Source organism: Ovis canadensis, chromosome 7 (assembly GCF_042477335.2).
Source record: "Ovis canadensis isolate MfBH-ARS-UI-01 breed Bighorn chromosome 7, ARS-UI_OviCan_v2, whole genome shotgun sequence".
In the NCBI taxonomy this organism is placed as follows: Eukaryota; Metazoa; Chordata; class Mammalia; order Artiodactyla; family Bovidae; genus Ovis; species Ovis canadensis.
Window position 1 is genome coordinate 48,708,950 of NC_091251.1, and position 18,033 is coordinate 48,726,982.

Below are 18,033 nucleotides of genomic sequence, written 5' to 3' on the forward strand. Positions count from 1 at the left end.
TTACTAATGTGTAGAAAGACACCTAGAACAACAGTTATTTATAACAATGGCTATAGGTGAAGGACCAGGAATGTAGAGGATGGTTAAAGGGAACTTACTGTGTTACTGTGAATTGTTCTCAATGAGAACACATATATTATGTGTACAATCAATCAGGCAATAAAAAGATTCTTAAAGCATTAGGGCCACTAATTAATTCTGAGTACATTTCTGCTTAAACCTCTCATTTAAATAAATATACAATAGTCTCTTGTTCATTATTTTATAAATATTATATTGTTAATATGTAATATTGAGGGGGCTGGGACTTTTACTTGCTTTAAATTTTGTATTAGTTTTTAGTTTTACTACTGTTGTCATCCCAGGATAGTTTACCATCATATATGCATATTTTAATCTTTAAAATATTGAGTCAATAATCTTTGTGATTCTTTGCCAGGGTGCTCAGCTTCAGGATTACAGATGTATTATGTATAGCATAATGTTCCTGTTATTGTAAAAGTACAATTTCCTAAAAGTATCCACAACTTGAAGGTATTTTCAATATTTTAAATTAGAATGCTTTCAAAGTACCATTATTTTGCCTCCTCCCTTTTCTTACTGTATATAAGTAACAGCCCACAAAGCACTGCTCTCAGAAAGTTAATTCATTTCCCTAAGAGCACACCATTGTCATACAGTCAGAAAACGAGGTTTACTAATTCTCATTCCAATGTGCTTTCCAGGTGGTGCAATGGTAAAGAATCCGCCTGTCAATGCAGACGATACAAGAGACGTGGGTTCCATTCCTTGGTCGGGAAGATCCACTGGAGGAGGAAATGGCAACCCAGTCCAGTATTCTTGCCTGGAGAATCCCATGGACAGAGGAGCCTGGCAGGCTACAGTCCACGGGGTTGTAAAGAGTCAGATGCAGCTGAGCACACACATGCACACATATTCCAATGTGCTCTCCATGACTATAACTCTAAGCACTGTCTTCTTTTTTAGAAAAAAGGAAAAATTAACATGGTGAAGAGCTGTTTTTGTTTTTTCCCATTCTATAGTAACAGCAGTCATTTTTATTGGAACTCATATAAAAATAAGGTGGAATATATGAACTAGAAAATGCACCTAAAAAAGCCCTCGTATACAAGATAACAGGAGCTGATCTTTGCTATTTCCATCTTCATATCTTTTTGTGTGTAAAGGTTCCTGACAAACTTTACTGAATACTTTAACTGTGTATCAACATAAAATTACATCCACTAAGAGGTTTCACTGTGTCTTTGCTAGCTTAAAGTAGTGTAATTGCGCTTACTTTAAAATATATTTTGAAAAGACATTATTTAAAAGTGAATATGTAATTTTTCCTCCAAGAAAAAGTGAACTGCTAATTTTTGGTTTTGCTTTGTTTTACCTCTCTTCTTCCATAATGGAGTCTTCTTTCCCAGACATCTCTGATGTACTGTCATACATGAGTTTGTGAGTTTCAATGAAGTTTTTCTGTAAGGCAGACATCTGAGCCATGATCTTCTGGCGATGCAGCCTAGCAGCTTCAGCTTTTCTTTTTCGTTCTGCTTTTTCTTTATCATGAGTAATCTGAGTATTAAGAGATCACAAAAATTAGGTAAAATCCATTGTTGAAATTTACATATACTGTTCACTTAGGAAAAATTTCCTATAGTAAACCTAGATTCAATCTGATGTCTTAAAATCAACATACAGGCTTCATCACATCCTACAACTAACTGCTCTTTTGTTTACTTCAATAATTTAACTCATTAAAAAAAATTTTAACTTAAAAGGCCAAGTACCTTAAATATCTAACAAACTGCCTTTCATATTCAATACAGGTATATTAAAAAACAAAGTTAAATAGTAATTCTGAATCACCTGTCAACCATTTAACGACTGACATTTAATCAATTTAAAATCAACTTGGTGATGTCTAAGTGTTACTCCTAGACCCACTGCTAAGAATGAGAATTTTAACAACATTACTGAGATATATTGGCGTCTTTTTACTTATTTTAACTTAAGACCAGTGTTTTTCTTTTAGAAAAGATAGTTAATAACCACAAGTAAAAATATTTCAACAATTTTAAGACTGGAATCCTCAAAACCTGATTCATTATACTATGGAAAAATTCATAACCTAAATATTGCTGCATTTTATTGAATCTAAGACACACCATAATCCTGTGTTCCACTACAAATGCTGCTGATTAGATAATAAGAAGGCATGGATGTAAGACATTCCAACTTCTGATATTAAAATACTTCAAAAATTAATAAAATATGGTATTTTTCAACAGAGCTCCACTGAAAAGCAATTTCCTCTGCTCTTCCTATATACCTTTCAATAAATAGGTTCCTTGTAACTAACAGAAGCAGCTCCCTCATGCCAGTGAGGTTCAAAGACAGAGATGAATATTTCCGTCATTATAATGTTATTACCTCATCATTCTTAATAGAATCTGATCCTGATGTAGTTGCTACAATTAAACAAGATTTTTCTCTTAATCGCTTCACGGTGTCAAACATCTGTGAAAAACAGATAAAATGTTAAAAAAAAAAGTTTGGTTAAAGTTTGGTTAAACTGAGCAGAACAGAAAAATTCACTCATCTGATTTTGTCACATTTCCAAATGTCTCTGACTTAAGCTGTTTATGCACATACTCACACACACACATGCATACACACATACATATAAATACATAATAAGTAGCAATTCAGCTAAGAAGTTTGAAGATAGCAAAAATCAGCAGAATCAGTCTGCAGGATAAGCATACCTCTATTTTCTAGGGAAATTTTTTTTTTTTAATTTCAAGTAACATTGCTAGTGCAAAGACATAAAGACAAAGATATAATATGGAAAGTGAAATCTTTTCTTCTTGATGCCAGTCCTTCTCGCCCAAATCAACTAAATTTAAAGATATTAGCATTTCTTTGCAGGAAGAAAAATTAGAATATATATTTCTTTATATATAGTCTCATAAAAACTGATCCTACTATTATATGTTGTTTTCTACTTTCCATTTTCACTGACTCATTTATCTTTAGGGGTGTTTGCAAGTAGCTTATACAGATCTATCTTGCTCTTTTCATGTCTGAGTTTTACGGTTTTATTGACACAACATGCACATGTGTTGTGCACTCGTCTTCACTGCACAGCCTGGCACAGGGATTGGTGACTCAGGTGGCCGGCTGGGCTGTTCTCTCCACAACTGCTTTGCACTTATTGGAGGAGACAGATTTGTTTGTACAATGAGATTTGGTGTACAGTAAGATTTGTTGCGTACCAGTGGCACCTCAAGCTCCTCAATGTTATGGACCAGGAACTTTCAGAAGCCACTGGGTAGCAAGTGCTTTGTTTCCCTGTTGCTCCCAACATTATCTGGCCCTTGAGTCTTCTGGCATCCCACTGTCAATGCCTCTGGTTTTCTCCAGTTACATTTAATTTTGACATATTGGCCAGACTGGTGCCAGATGAACTTCTTGGCCCTCAGGTCCTCTTTCTGACAATCTTGGGCTTTATGAGAGTGGCCATGAGGCCAAGTAGGAGATGGCTACCTCCACAGTCAGTGCCCAGGCAGAGATATCTCATTCTTTTTATTAATAAATATTAAGATTTCAGAGATAAGACAGCATGTCCATAAAACTTACAGTATTTATATTTTGAAAGAGCCTCAGTTTCATGAGGGAAAACCTCCCACAAGGAACTTACAACAAAACTTTATATTAGCCATTTGAATAAAATAGCCAATGTTTATAAGGTCAGACATTTGTGCTTTTCATATAGTTTGGCAATGAACTTTGGTATGTAATAGAAAAATTAATATAAAAAATAGAAAAAATAAATAGAAAAATAAACTTTCAGGGCCAGATCTCTAATTTATAATACCATTTACATAGGATATAAATATTGGACTAAATGATAGTTCAGTTCACTTTTAATTGAGATTATCATTGGCTTATAACATTCTATAAGTTTCATGTTCATAATGTTGTATTTCTACATCTCTGAACACTACAGCATGCTCACATCAAAAGCTTAGTTTCCATCCATTATGATACAGTTTGACTCCCTTTGCCCATGTCACTCTCCCCTTACTCCCTTCCTTCTGGTAATCACTACTCTGTTCTCTGTACATATGTGACTGGTTTTGGTTTGATCTATTCATTTATTTATTTAATTTCATCAAATTTAATATTCCACATATGAATGAAATTATAAAATAGTTATTTACTTCACCTCTTTTGTTTTTGTTTTATATTTTAAAATGATCATATTGGTAAGTTTAAGAAAAATACTAAATTATCATGAAATCTACTTCAAGAAAAATCTTGGTAATAACATTATCTTAGAGTTACATATCAAATTACATCACACTTATTTAAGAAGTATTTCTGATTAAGTAATCAAAAGGACAGACTGCTTGAATTACAAAGCAGTCAAAGATCTCCAATTGATATAAATGTGGCAAAAACCACTATATATTCTAATTATCAAAATAATATCTAGCTGATAACATAAAAATATTTTAATAAATACAGTGAGCACAAACTTCATAACCTTGGTTTCATGTTTCCATTTGGAGGGTTTTCCATTAAAGTAACATTCCTGACCTCTCTAAGCCTCATCAACTTCTCCCCAAAGGTACTGCCATCCACTCGACAGTTCAAGCTCCAAATTAAGTCATCTTTGATTTCTCTCATTCCTCCTATCAAATCTATCAGCAAGTTCTATAGCTCCTTCTGTCACATTATACCTCAATCAGTCCAGCTTCTTGCCATCTGCCCCCTAGACTATGTCATGGCTCATTTCTCACCAGGTTTACTGCAGTCATCTTTTAAAGGTGTTCCTGTTTTTATTCCTGTCCCTACAATCCATTTACCCTTGACCTCTAAGATCCTATATGACATGGCCCCTGGCAACGCCTCCGACTTTGCTGCCTACCTTTCTCTACCTCCCCCATTATGTTCCTAGTCACCGTAGCCTTCTCTTTGGTCACCTCGGGCTTTTGCATTGCTTTCTCCTCAATCTGGAGTACCTTCCCAGATTACTCTAAGACTGGCTCCCTGTCCTGCAGTGCCAAGTTACTACCTAAAGCCAGCCTTTCTGATTACCCGTATAGTTACCCCCACTCATCTACTGAATGATCCCGATATTTCTTGCTTATTGTCTGTACCTCAATGTATACTCCATAACAAGCACCTTATCTGTCTTTTTCAGAGCCTAGAAATGAGCATGGCACATAGCAGGTTTACTATACATATTTACTAACTAATAAAATAAATTTTCATTTATTAAAAAGACCCCTCCACTAAAACATAGGGAAATTAGTATTACTAACATGAAAAATTACAGGTGACCATGAAGATCAGTAATAAATAATTTTACAATTAGCAAATACTATGATTTAATCTTAGAGGCATGCAGAGGATTCTTAAATATTTAAACCAAGATATGATTCATTTAGTTTTAGGTTTACCTGGAGTATCCACATAATCATGTCCTTCTGCCCTTCTAACTGTGGAATCCCCTTGAGTTTTTCCAAAAGCATTTGTATATTCTGAGCATTCATGGCTGAACTTCCCAATCCTTTTTTAAAACACAAAAATTCTACATCATAAACATATACTTCATAATTACATATAAATTTTAATTTATAGTTAATGTTATTCAAATTGATAAAGTTTGGACTCAATCCCTTAACTACATTAATTTTTCGATGGAAGAATCTACAATCACAGAAAGTACCAAATACTAAATTAAATAACTTGAAAAACTGGAATTACTTTAGTTCTCTCTTGTATATTTTCTACTGGGTCTGCAAAGTGAAAACTACCCTTAGTGATCTGTCTCTTGCCTTTCCTCTACTTTGCTCACTGTCTGGTAAAAATACTTACTGAGAACCAAAGCTCCCAAAAATATGGAAGTGACAGCTGTCATACCCATAAACTGAATAGGTTTAGGCTGTATGCAAGAATCTAAAAAAAAAAAGTGTTTAAATAGAAAATGAGATGCTTTTCTCTTATTGATTTTCTAAATCAAATGTTCCTAGAATGTGCTCTGAAAAAACTGTCTTAATGACGTAGCATTTAATAAAAATCTAATCTAAACCTATCCTGTTCTTCCAGGTTGAAAACAATGCAAAACACATTATCATTCACTCAGACTTCCGCAATCATTTTAAATTCAGAAACATCAAAACGTTCACAGATGGGTACTGTGAATATTATGGTTGATATAGCAGCATATATTTGATAATACTGTGACAAGGAATGAAAGTAAGAAACCTTCAATGTACGCAGCCCCCACAAAAGGGGGATGAGATGGTGCAGTAAAAGGATTGTTGTGAGGATTAAAAAACATGATTTGCACTACTGAAAATTTTAAAGACTAAAGATGCTAGGAAAAGATTACAGCAATTTCAGAGTTTTTTGTCTTAAGGACTAACTAAACTTTATCAGAAACCCTCTTGCACTGTTGGTGGGAATGTAAATTGATAGAGCCACTATGGAGAACAGTGAAAACTAGGAATAAAACTACCATATGATCCAATAACCCCACCACTGGGCATATACCCTGAGAAAACCATAACTGAAAAAGACACATGCATCCTAATGTTCACAGTAGCACTATTTACAGTGGGACACGTAAGCACCAGATGTTCATTGACAGATGAATGGATAAGGAAGATGTGGTGCATATATAAAATGGAATATTACTCAGCCACAAAAAAGAACACATCTGAGTCAGTTCTAGTGAGGTGGATGAACCTAGAGCCTATTATATAGAATGAAGTAAGTCAGAAAGAGAAAAACAAAGACCATATATTAATATATATATATGGAATCTACAAAAATGGTATTGACGAGTCTATTTTCAGGGAAGGAACGGAGATGCACACAGAGAACAGACGTGTGGCCACAGTGGGGAAAGGAGAGAGTGAGGCAAATGAAGAAAGTAGCACAGACATATGTACATCACCATGTGTAATACAGAAAGCTGGTGAGAAGCTGCCCAACCAGCACTCTGGGATGATCTAGAGCAGTGGGATGGGAGGAGGGGAGAGAAACTAAAGAGGGAGGTGATATATGTATAATTATGGCTAATTTGCATTGCTATAGGGCAGAAACCAATACAACTTTGTAAAGCAATTTTCCTCCAATTAAAAAATAGATTAAAAAAATAAATAAGAGGGAAAAGAACTCCATTAGAATTCAGCTTTCTATTACAAATTGGCAATTAGCTGAAACTGCTGAAAATGATACTAAAACATACTTGAGGCCTTATGGTAAAAGTCAAACATCACTTCTTCTTCAGGACATTTTTGAAGCTGTTGCTTTTCTTCTAGTAAGCCCAATGCTAGAATGTGAAATGCCTGAAAGAGGAAAATAGGACAAGATCTTTAAAATTGTGCTTCTTCAGGTAAGTGTATTTTAAATAGAGGTATAAAAGTAAGCAATCTGATAGGTAAAAAATGTGCAAAGTTTATGAACAAGCAGTTCACAGAGAAAGAAATGATATACACACATATGAAAAATGTTCAACCTTGGGAGTTCCCTGGCGGCCTAGTGGTTAAGATTCTAGGCTTCCAATGCCTTGGCCTGGGTTAAATCCCTGGTCAGGGAAGTTCCTGCAAGCTGCATGGCACAGTAAAAAAAACAAACAAACAAAAAACATTCAACCTCACTTAAAGAAATGTAAGTGAAACAAACAAGATCATCTATTTTTCACCTATTAAAATGGCAAATTTTAGAGCTTATTATATTACAGGAGTGACAAAAGTGTTAGGAAGCAGGCATTTCTCATCATGCTGATAATGGGAAAGTAAACCAGTATGTTTTTGGAAGCCAATTAGACAGTATCTATCAGTATAATGTAAATGTATAGACCCAGAACTAGGAATCAGTGAGATAGATTCACTTACTTAAGTATACAAAGGTATTTGTACAACATTCATTTTAGTGTTCTTTATTATGTGTGTGTGTGCCCTCATGAGTAGGATTCTGTTGTTTAGTTGCTAAGTCATCTCCAGCTCTTTGGAAACCCCATGGACTGTAGCCTGCCAGGCTCCTCTGCCAGTGGAATCTTCTCAGCAAGAATATTAGAGTGGGTTGCCATTTCCTCCTCCAGGGACTAAAGCTACATCTCCTGCACTGGCAGGCAGATTCTTTACCACTGACACCTGGGAAGTGTTCTTTGTTATGGGTGGTGGTGGTTTAGTCACTAAATCGTGTCTGACTCTTGTGACCCATGGACTGTAGCCCGCCAGACTCCTCTGTCCATGGGATTCTCCAGGCAAGAACACTAGAGTGGGCTGCCATTTCCTTCTCCAGTTCTTTGTTATACAAAGACCTAAAAACAACCTAGAAGCCTATTAACAGGAGATAGTTAAATGCATCATAGAGGTCCATAATGGAATATGCAGCTACTGAGCATGTGTTAGGCCTATATGCACTAATGTGGAATGACTTCCAAAAGACACAAACCTTTCAGATAGGGTGCTAGGAGGCAGACAGAAAAATTTTAATTTTTGATTTCAAATATGTCTCTATGGGTTCAAAGTTTTACTGCATTTATTTACCACTGTTATTGAAAAAATGTGAGACACACATAGAGTATGACATCATTTATAGCCTCTAGATCAGTAACAGTCAAGGAAATTCAGTCAGGCAGGTGCTAAACAAATATCCAATAACAGCTACCAAAGGTGACATTATTAAGTAACTTATCTATAACAGTATGGAGAAAAAAATAGTTGCTTCCATTTAATGAGCTAAGTCTCAAACAACTCTATGAAACAGTACACGTGAAATAAAAAATATAGGAAACTAACTGTGATATGATAATGACATGCTAATTTATTATTAGCAGGAATAGGCCTTTTCCATTTCTCCTCTGCTTTTTTTTTTAATGTAAATTATTCCCAAGAGTAAGGATCCTAAAAGCCTGAGACTGTGTCACAAGGAAATCTCCAAGACATCTGAGCTGTTCTCAATGGCTTTTAGGTCTCAGGTGCTCTAGCTGTGGTTCTAACTGAAGGTCAGAAAGGTAGACTAGGGATCTTCTCCAGGCCCTCAAGACCTCTATGAAGTAGAGAAAGTATCTGAAAGAGAAAAAATATTTTCAGTATACATACCATCTGGAGCATTCCTTCAGTCCACAAGTTAGAATCTGGATCTACTGCCCGCTCAAATATGGTCCTGAGAATGTACATCATGATATCACAATTGAGAAGGTTAACTGCTTTGCTGAAAGCAGGGCAGAATTCAGGAGGTGGTGGTGGTGGTAATGCTAAGGTGGGTAGGAGATCAATGTCAGAAGAGATAAACAGTTACTATTTTATTTGGGTTATCAGATGTTAAATTTCAAATATCAGTATCATATACTACATGCAAAACAGCATAGGATCTTTGTTATCTTTAAAGCACTGAAAACATCCATACTACGGGAAATATGAGTCACTATGTAAGTCCCCCAAAATAAACTTCGTTTGTTAAAATTTAAAATTCTATCACCACTGATGTATGCTATGTCTTAATGTGTCAACAAGAAACAAAGGGTTCTTTGCATTCCATTAGTTGCTCACTTAAAAAAACAACAAAAGCAAAACACTATATGCTTTGCTGCTACAAAATCAGAATACAAAGTCAGTCAACTTAGAATCTCACTTTTTACCTTCATCTTTGTTTTCCTGTTTTCTCCTTTTCTTCTGCATATGTTCAGCCTAAATATATTAAAAAAAAAAGGCCTATCTTAAAATATAACACCTGACAAGCATGAAACAAATGGAGTACTCTGAAGGAGGCAGGAAACCTACCAAAATACTTTATATACTGAAATATGTATTCAAATGCTACCTTATTCCAGAAACAAAATCATCGTCCTAGGGAAGGTCACTGCAAAATAGATGGTAATAATCCTCATCATTAATTTAGTTCCCCATTTCTTTCAGTCAACAATATTTACCAAGTGTCTATTACATACAGGGCATTGTACTAAAAACTGGAACTTATTCATTTTATAACAACAAAGCCAGACATCAAACTTAACTGAATGATCTAACTTAACATCACTCATCACTTTAACTAAGTGATCTAACTTAACACCATCCTTAATAGGACAAACAGACATTATGCATCTACTGATGAGATACAATATGTCACCTATGTAGTATTCTTGCTCCAAAATGCTTAATTTGAATCTACTCATGGGAATAAAATTAGACATATCCAGAGTGGCTCAGATGGTAAAGCGTCTGTCTACAGTGCGGGAGACCTGGGTTCGATCCCTGGGTCGGGAAGATCTGCTGGAGAAGGAAATGGCAATCCACTCCAGTACTATTGCCTGGAAAACTCCATGGACAGAGGAGCCTGGTAGGCTACAGTCCATGGGGTCGCAAAGAGTCGGACATGACTGAGCGACTTCACTTCACTTCAGAATATTGGATATTCTAAAAAACTACTAGCCTATACTAGTTGACATTAACAGAAATGTGAATGTTATGAAAAACAAAAAAAGGCAAAAAGAGTATTCCCAATTAAAGGAGATTATAGAAACATGACAGCAAATGAAGTGCATGATCTTTGATTGAATCCTCTTACCCCAACATAATTATAAAGAATATTTCTGGTATAATCAGAAAAATTTGAACAGTGACTACATACTAGATAATATCATTGATTCAATTTTAATTTACTGGGTAAGATAATGCCCTCTAGTAATGAAAACCAGTATGAAACTACAGAAAAACCAGGGAATTGTCTATGGAGCTGGAAAGCCTTTCAGTTTATTTACTGAAAAGAGTAACTTTTCATACCTTGCTATGCTGTGTTTTGGAGTAATGATAAAAGTACATATTAAAGTCTTTCAGTGATTCATCCTTCAGTTCATAAACTCCATGGCCTGATACACCTGGTTTCCTAAAAAGACAGATTATACAGAGGTGAACTGCACTGCCCTTGAAGTATAGAGTAACATAAAGTAAGAATCTAAAAATTACTCTTAAAATCAAGAGAAAGAAAACAATCATATCTCATTCAGCTTGCTTAAACTGACTGACAAATTTCATTTCATGAAAATAAACTAACAAATTTAACACTATAAGCTCAAAGTCCTGGTAATAGTTGTGTCTCATAATTATGAAATTTAAACAAATATGAAAAAGTTTGATCTGATCCCATGCCCTACTTAAATTCCTAAGACTTTGTTTTTAGCCTCTGAAACCTAACATTGCTTATTCAACTAAAACCTGCATTGTCTAAGGCAAAATCTAAAATAGTAGTTAAGATATCATGTCCTTAGGAAATTGTAAATGCAAATAAAATAGTGACTACTCTATAGAGAACTATAAGGAAAAATACTAAAGCCAAAAGGCGTATACTGCACATTAAACAGCTTTTGCTCTCTATCAAAGTAAGTGAAATATCTTACTGAATATATTAGAGCATTAAAAAGCTATATTCTATTTTTAAAGGTATTTGACACTAGCAATTTATCTATGAATTCATGACAATAACAAGTAGAAATTCACTACTAGTATCAATTATTTTAATTTCAAGAATTAACCTTTTAAAATCTTATTTCCATTTTACACATCTCAAAGAATCAAACGATTGCAAAATATTTTAATCCTAGCAGAGAAAAATTTTAAATTAGTATACAAAATGAAAACTTAATAGAATAAATGAAGTCATGGCTTAAAATTGATGGGAGACTATCAGAAAGGTTTGTTTAGTTATTAAGTCACCTAACATAAAAAGTGGATATTTCTCATTGATTTGCCAAAAAATACTCACTTCTTCAGCATACAGGTACTAAGTGCCTATAGTGTACCCCTAGATCTCACCCTTTCTGTCTATACTTGAATTTTGTTTTTAGGAGTTCAGGAAAGAACTTCAGAACTTCTACAATAATTCAAATTACAAAGACAAAGACAAAGACAAAGACTGACGTACCTTTCAGAATAAGCATAAATATTAAGTACTTACTTAAATGTGGCCACTTTGTTTATGACACTCTCTAAGCCAGTTTCATTATTTTCCTGTTGAAACAATATTTTTGTCATTTTTACCTTCACATAATGACTTTGTTTTCTTTTACTGTGAACCAAAATACCCTTTCAAAGCATTTCTGAGTATTTTAAAAATAATTCAAAATAAGATCAATTTCCAATATTTAAAAATTAGGTCTAAAACCTATTAGTGTTGAGGGATGGGTTTCTTAGCAGAGGTAAGACGCCTGTATAAATTGCTTAAAGAAGAAATTTAATCTAAATTTGTCCTCATATATGTATACACATACAACAAATAATTCAAAGAAACTGTTATTTTTTAAATCTAGTATGTTATTCACCCACATCATTTAAGCAAACGTCCATGTTGAACTAATCCTTAAAACCAAGGTAACAAAATAAATAGGATCTATAGTAAAACACATATATAGATGTCCAAATATATTCTGGCTTCTGCAATTATAATTTTTTTTTAATTGGCTTGAATTTTTCCTTTAACAAAAAATTTTTCTTTTTCTTTTTGGTCAAGCTACATCCCACGTGGGATCTTAGTTCCTCAACCAGGAATTGAACCCACGTCCCCTCCAGTGGAAAGGCAGAGTCCTAAACATTGGACTACCAGGAAGTCCCAACAAGGAATCTTTTTTTTTTTTTAAATGAAGTCATTTAAAATCAGGATAAGGACTTAGTCAATATACTAAAGCAAGCTCATAGGTTCCTATAGTCCTGCAAAAATTAAGAAATTTAGCCTCCTTTTAAAAAGTACTTGAAAGCAGTGAAAAGTAAGGGTATACATTAAAGCTTGCTATTTTTTTGCAAAATATGGTACGTACTCTTTTGGTATTTATTTATTTTTTGTATGTATTTATTTAAATATGATATGTATTTTTTTTTTTTTTTGTATCCCAAATCACTGCACATGGTGACTGCAGCCATGAAATTAAAAGACGCTTGTTCCTTGGAAGAAAAGTTATGACCAACCTAGATAGCATATTCAAACGCAGAGACATTACTTTGCCAACAAGGGTCCATCTAGTAAAAGCTATGGTTTTTCCAGCAGTCATGTATGGATGTGAGAATTGGACTATAAAGAAAGCTGAGCACCGAAGAACTGATGCTTTTGAACTGTGGTATTGGAGAAGACTCTTGAGAGTCCCTTGGACTGCAAGGAGATCCAACCAGTCTATCCTAAAGGAAATCAGTCCTGGATATTCATTGGAAGGACTGATGTTGAAGTTGAAACTCCAATACTTTGGTACCTGATGCGAAGAGTTGACTCATTGGAAAAGACCCTGATGCTGGGAAAGACTGAAGGCAGGAGAAAGGGACAACAGAGGATGAGATGGTTGGATGGCATCACTGACTCAATGAACATGAGTTTGGGTAAGCTCCGGGAGTTGGTGATGGACAGGGAGGCCTGGCATGCTGCAGTCCATGGGGTCCCAAAGAGTTGGACACGACTGAGTGACTGAACTGATGGTATGTGAAATTGTTTTTAGGTGGCACAGTTATATATCCTTAAAGTTTTGAACAGTTATTCATTCATCTTAACATGTATTAAGAAAAAATTAATCTAGAATGTCAAACCTACTATTTCATTGTATTGTTGCTTAGGAAGATGCTAAGGAAAAATGTAAGTTAATTTTTAAATGTATTAGTAATTTCTAAAATTGGTAGACAGATGTGCAGAAATTATGAAGGTGACATGGTTAAAGTCTGAGAATCAGTTAACAGTGAAACTAGAAAAGCACTATGGATATTTAAGAAGAAAAATGACCAAGAGTCAAGGCTTATTTCTATTCTACTTCTCTGGAAAGCCTTGATAGTAAAGGTAAGTTTAACCTCTTATAAGAATCATTGTTCTAATGCATAATTTAAAAATATGTGTTAAAAAATATGACTCATAATCTTTAGGATTACTGCCTAAATGTCAACAATACTGAATGTAAATATCACCTGGGACGGCTATGAGAATGCACCCTGCAGACCTCTAGTTAGAGGAACAGAGACACTAATGCAGGCTCACTCAGGGAGGCATGGGAAGGCACCAAACCTTGATTAGACTACCCAGCAGTCCAGGACATTCCTACCTTCTTTCCTTCTTTCTTCATCTGGGATCAGACTTGCACTACAGTTTGATGGCTCCCCCAGCCTTTCCCAGCTCCCTCATCAATCCTCTCACAGTCACTATTCCTACTAAAACCTTAAATGTTTTGTCTTGACATCTGCTTCTCAGAAGACCCAGACTAACACACCACCCAAATAGTTTCAGTATTTCACAAAGTTCTTTTTCTCTGGAGAAAATTTTCGTTAAAGTAAAAAAATTAAAGAGTTTATTGCTCTACGGTGTTTTCTAAATAGCCAGACTATCTTTAAAATGTTTCCTAAAGCCCCAAAGCCCAGAATTAAGGTTTATACCACTAAAAAATTAATGGTGAGAGTTTTATACCTGAAAATCAAAACAGATTTTCCTAAAACTTCAAGAGCTTCCAATTAGAGAAAAAGAAAAACTATCCCATCTTGATGCGAATGGAGTTAAAAAAACAAAACTGGACTTACATTCTCAGGTAAATTTTTGGCAATGGCACTGTGTGGCATGGGTTCAATACAAAGCAAGTGAATAATTTCTCTCATTGTGACCTCTTCTTTGGTCACATTTCCCACTCCAGGTACGTAACGCTCTCCTAATACAAAAATGAAAAGAAAAAGTAAGAGTTAATTGCTTTCCATGTAAATCAAGAACACTGCATTAAATCAAATCTATGAGAGAGTGACCAGAAATTATTTGAACATGTTTCTAAACCTGAACAACACTCTATATGCTGAAAGAGGAAGAAAAATACAGAGATCTAAGTAACACAGGGCTTATCTTAACTTAAATACACACACTCAAATATTATAAATAAAGCCCCTCAATTAAATAAGCATGTATTATTAATCAAAAAAACAAAAAAGAGGGTAGAGGCCATCATGGGACAACATGAAATTAAAAGATGCTTACTCCTTGGAAGAAAAGCTATAACAAACCCAGAGAGCATATTAAAGAGCAAAGATATCAATTTGCCAACAAATATCTGTATAGTCAAAGCTATGGATGTGAGAGATGGACCATAAAGAAGGCTGAGCACTGAAGAATTGATGCTTTCTAACTGTGGTGTTGGAGAAGACTCTTGAGAGTCCCTAGGACAGCAAGGAGATCCAACCAGTCAATCCTAAAGGAAATCAACCTTGAATATTCATTGGAAGGCCTGAGGCTGAAGCTGAAGCTCCAATACTTTGGCCACCTGATACAAAGAACTCACTCATTGGAAAAGACTCTAATGCTGGGAAGTACTGAAGGCAGGAGGAGAAGGGGATGACAGAGGACAAGATGGTTGGATGGCATCACTGACTCAATGGACATGAGTTTGAGCAAGCTCCAAGAGATGGTGAAGGACAGCGAAGTTGGCTTGCTGCAGTCCATGGGGTCACAAAGAGTCAGACACAACTAAGCAACTGAACAACAGCAACAAAGAATCCTGAAACAACAGCTTTTCTTTCAAGGTCTTCCTCAAGTTTGTCTCTGCTTGTTATTTATGGAAGAACAAAGTGAAAACTAAAAGACAAAATACTTAAAAATGTCTCTATAGGCTAAATGACAAAACAGTAATGTGTGTCAGGAATGGATGCTATTGCCAGCATGCCCACATGATCAGATTTCTATTTTTTATCTCAATAAACTGCCAGATGGAGAGAGAAAATAGCTAATTTTAACTATGGGAATGTTACTGGTGTCAGCAGCATTTAATTCCCAATGCCTCAAGAAGGCTTGATATATTTGATCTTATGTCACAGTATTCAATAGTACTTATTGAAAATCAATGTGTACAAAGTCTTGTGATATCTATAAGAGGGTAATTAGAGTACAAGGACAGGAATTTTTTTTTTTTGGTCTAAGAGATCTGAATTCTACAAATCAGCAAAACAATGACATTTTGTTAATTTAATTCACTCACAACAGATTCATTACTATTTAAATACATTGTAATTTTCATTTTTTCACCATAACAGTACCCTCTGTAAGTTTCATGCTAGAAAGAATCTTAGAGATCACATAGATTACTTTTACACTTTACAAATCAAGAATTTGAGCCCCTGAAAATGTAAATGGCACGCTCTTGGTAGTTTATAGCAAGGTCAAGACTAGATCTTATGATTCCTAATCAAATCTTTTACACTTATTGATGTTTTCTCTGTAATATTATCAGAGATTTTACACATACATACATTTTTTAAAAAATGATGGCTCTTAAAAGTAATAAACTTAGAAATGTAGCAAGTATTAACTAAAAATAAAATGACATAGAAGGAAATATCCAATGAATTTAGGTAAACAAAATAACAGCAATATAATAGCAATAGTAAAATAGTGAAAATATAAAATACCAAAACCTATTGACAATTCTAATATATGGTATTAATATGCAGTAGCAGAAATTCTTCATAGTATTCCAAGAACAAACACAAAAATTCCCAAGTTTTTGTAATCTAATAAAGTATATCATCAACTTAAAAATATTTCGCACATTTTTAACTTGTCCATTTTTTCCAGAAGTTTTCCTACAGAATACTCTGGAATTATTTCAGAAGAGTTGGTGCCTGGAAGATTTACATCTCACGTGGCAATGAAGGTTTACCACACTTTCTGCTGAGACAAGCAGCTAGTCCAGCAACTAGCTCCTGACAAACAGCAAGTAAAATATACCCATGTTTTCAGATTTGGCTAAAACAACAAGTAAAATATACCCATGTTTTCAGATATGGTTAATGGCTAGAATCCTTACCAGGAACTATTAATACAAAGCAGTGTCTCCTACAGTAAAGTAAGAAACAAGAGCCAGAATAAGAACTTTTATACAGCTGGTAAAATCAAGAGACTATAATATATAATATATAAAAGCAGAAATAAGGCCAATATGGGCACAAAGTAATTTAATAGAACTGGATGAAAATACATCTTACTTAGATGCATGTTACATTGAAAATTTACATATATATATAAAATTTTTAGCACCTAGCATATACTTATTTTACATCTATGTTTCTAACTAGGATAATTATTTTCCAGACCTCTACACACAAGTCCAAACAATTAACAAATCAGATATTGGAAAGTGAAGATGTAATAGCTGTGCTTTTCTAAAGGTGAATTTCTAAACATATCAATCACATTAGTCACATCAATCTCTAATATTCTCTGCTATATCTGGAGAACAAAGTAAGTTAGAGTTCTTACTAATGTTCTCTCTATAAAGTAACTCATGCTCTGTTTCAAAACATATTTTACTCTTACCCACAATATAGATGAGGACTTGAAGCATTTCTTCTATTAAGGTATTATACTGCTTAACCAAATCCTGTAGAATTATAAAAGAAAAAATTAGTTACATAAGAACCAAAAGCCACCATAAAACACACATTTTTTTCAGGATCAGACTGACAGTCCAGCCAATCCAGTATTTTCTTTCAGTATTTTCAACAGAGAATTATGAGATGAATAATTCCCTTTTGTTGACTTCAAATTCTATAAGGTCACAATACTCGGCATCTAATAAGAACTCAATGCTGCTGCTGCTGCTGCTGCTAAGCTGCTTCAGTTGTGTCGAAATCTGTGGGACCCCATAGACGGCAGCCCACCAGGCTCTGCTGTCCCTGGGATTTTCCAGGCAAGAACACTGGAGTGGGCTGCCACTGCCTTCTCCAATGCATGAAAGTGAAAAAGTGAAAGTGAAGTCGCTCATTCGACTCTGACTCTTAGCGACCCCATGGACTACAGCCTACCAGGCTCCTCCATGCATGGGATTTTCCAGGCAAGAGTACTGAAGTGGGTTGCCATTGCCTTCTCCGAAGAACTCAATAACAATTGCTAAATATTATTACTGTTTTTATTATCCTTATTACCCATCAAGCCTTCAGTCAGAAAAAGAATTCTAACCTTTAACTTTCCCTGTACTATGGCTTCCTTCTTATCAGGGTTGGTGGGACAGAG

At 34.8% G+C, this 18,033-nt stretch overlaps 1 protein-coding gene and 1 pseudogene across 1 annotated transcript in view; both read right to left on the bottom strand.

Moving 5' to 3' along the window:
* The window catches only part of UBR1 (ubiquitin protein ligase E3 component n-recognin 1), a 166,626-nt gene that overhangs the window by 63,967 nt on the left and 84,626 nt on the right, over positions 1–18,033 (bottom strand). The window contains exons 20-29 of the mRNA XM_069596070.1: positions 17,338–17,401; positions 14,565–14,689; positions 11,983–12,035; positions 10,812–10,914; positions 9,671–9,719; positions 9,132–9,286; positions 7,271–7,370; positions 5,475–5,584; positions 2,437–2,523; positions 1,397–1,578 (exon numbers count right to left, since the gene is read on the bottom strand). Of these exons, the coding sequence (XP_069452171.1) occupies positions 1,397–1,578; positions 2,437–2,523; positions 5,475–5,584; positions 7,271–7,370; positions 9,132–9,286; positions 9,671–9,719; positions 10,812–10,914; positions 11,983–12,035; positions 14,565–14,689; positions 17,338–17,401 (1,028 nt within the window). The remainder of the gene's footprint in view (positions 1–1,396; positions 1,579–2,436; positions 2,524–5,474; positions 5,585–7,270; positions 7,371–9,131; positions 9,287–9,670; positions 9,720–10,811; positions 10,915–11,982; positions 12,036–14,564; positions 14,690–17,337; positions 17,402–18,033) is intronic.
* On the bottom strand, positions 3,097–3,529 carry LOC138444016 (large ribosomal subunit protein eL32-like; annotated as a pseudogene).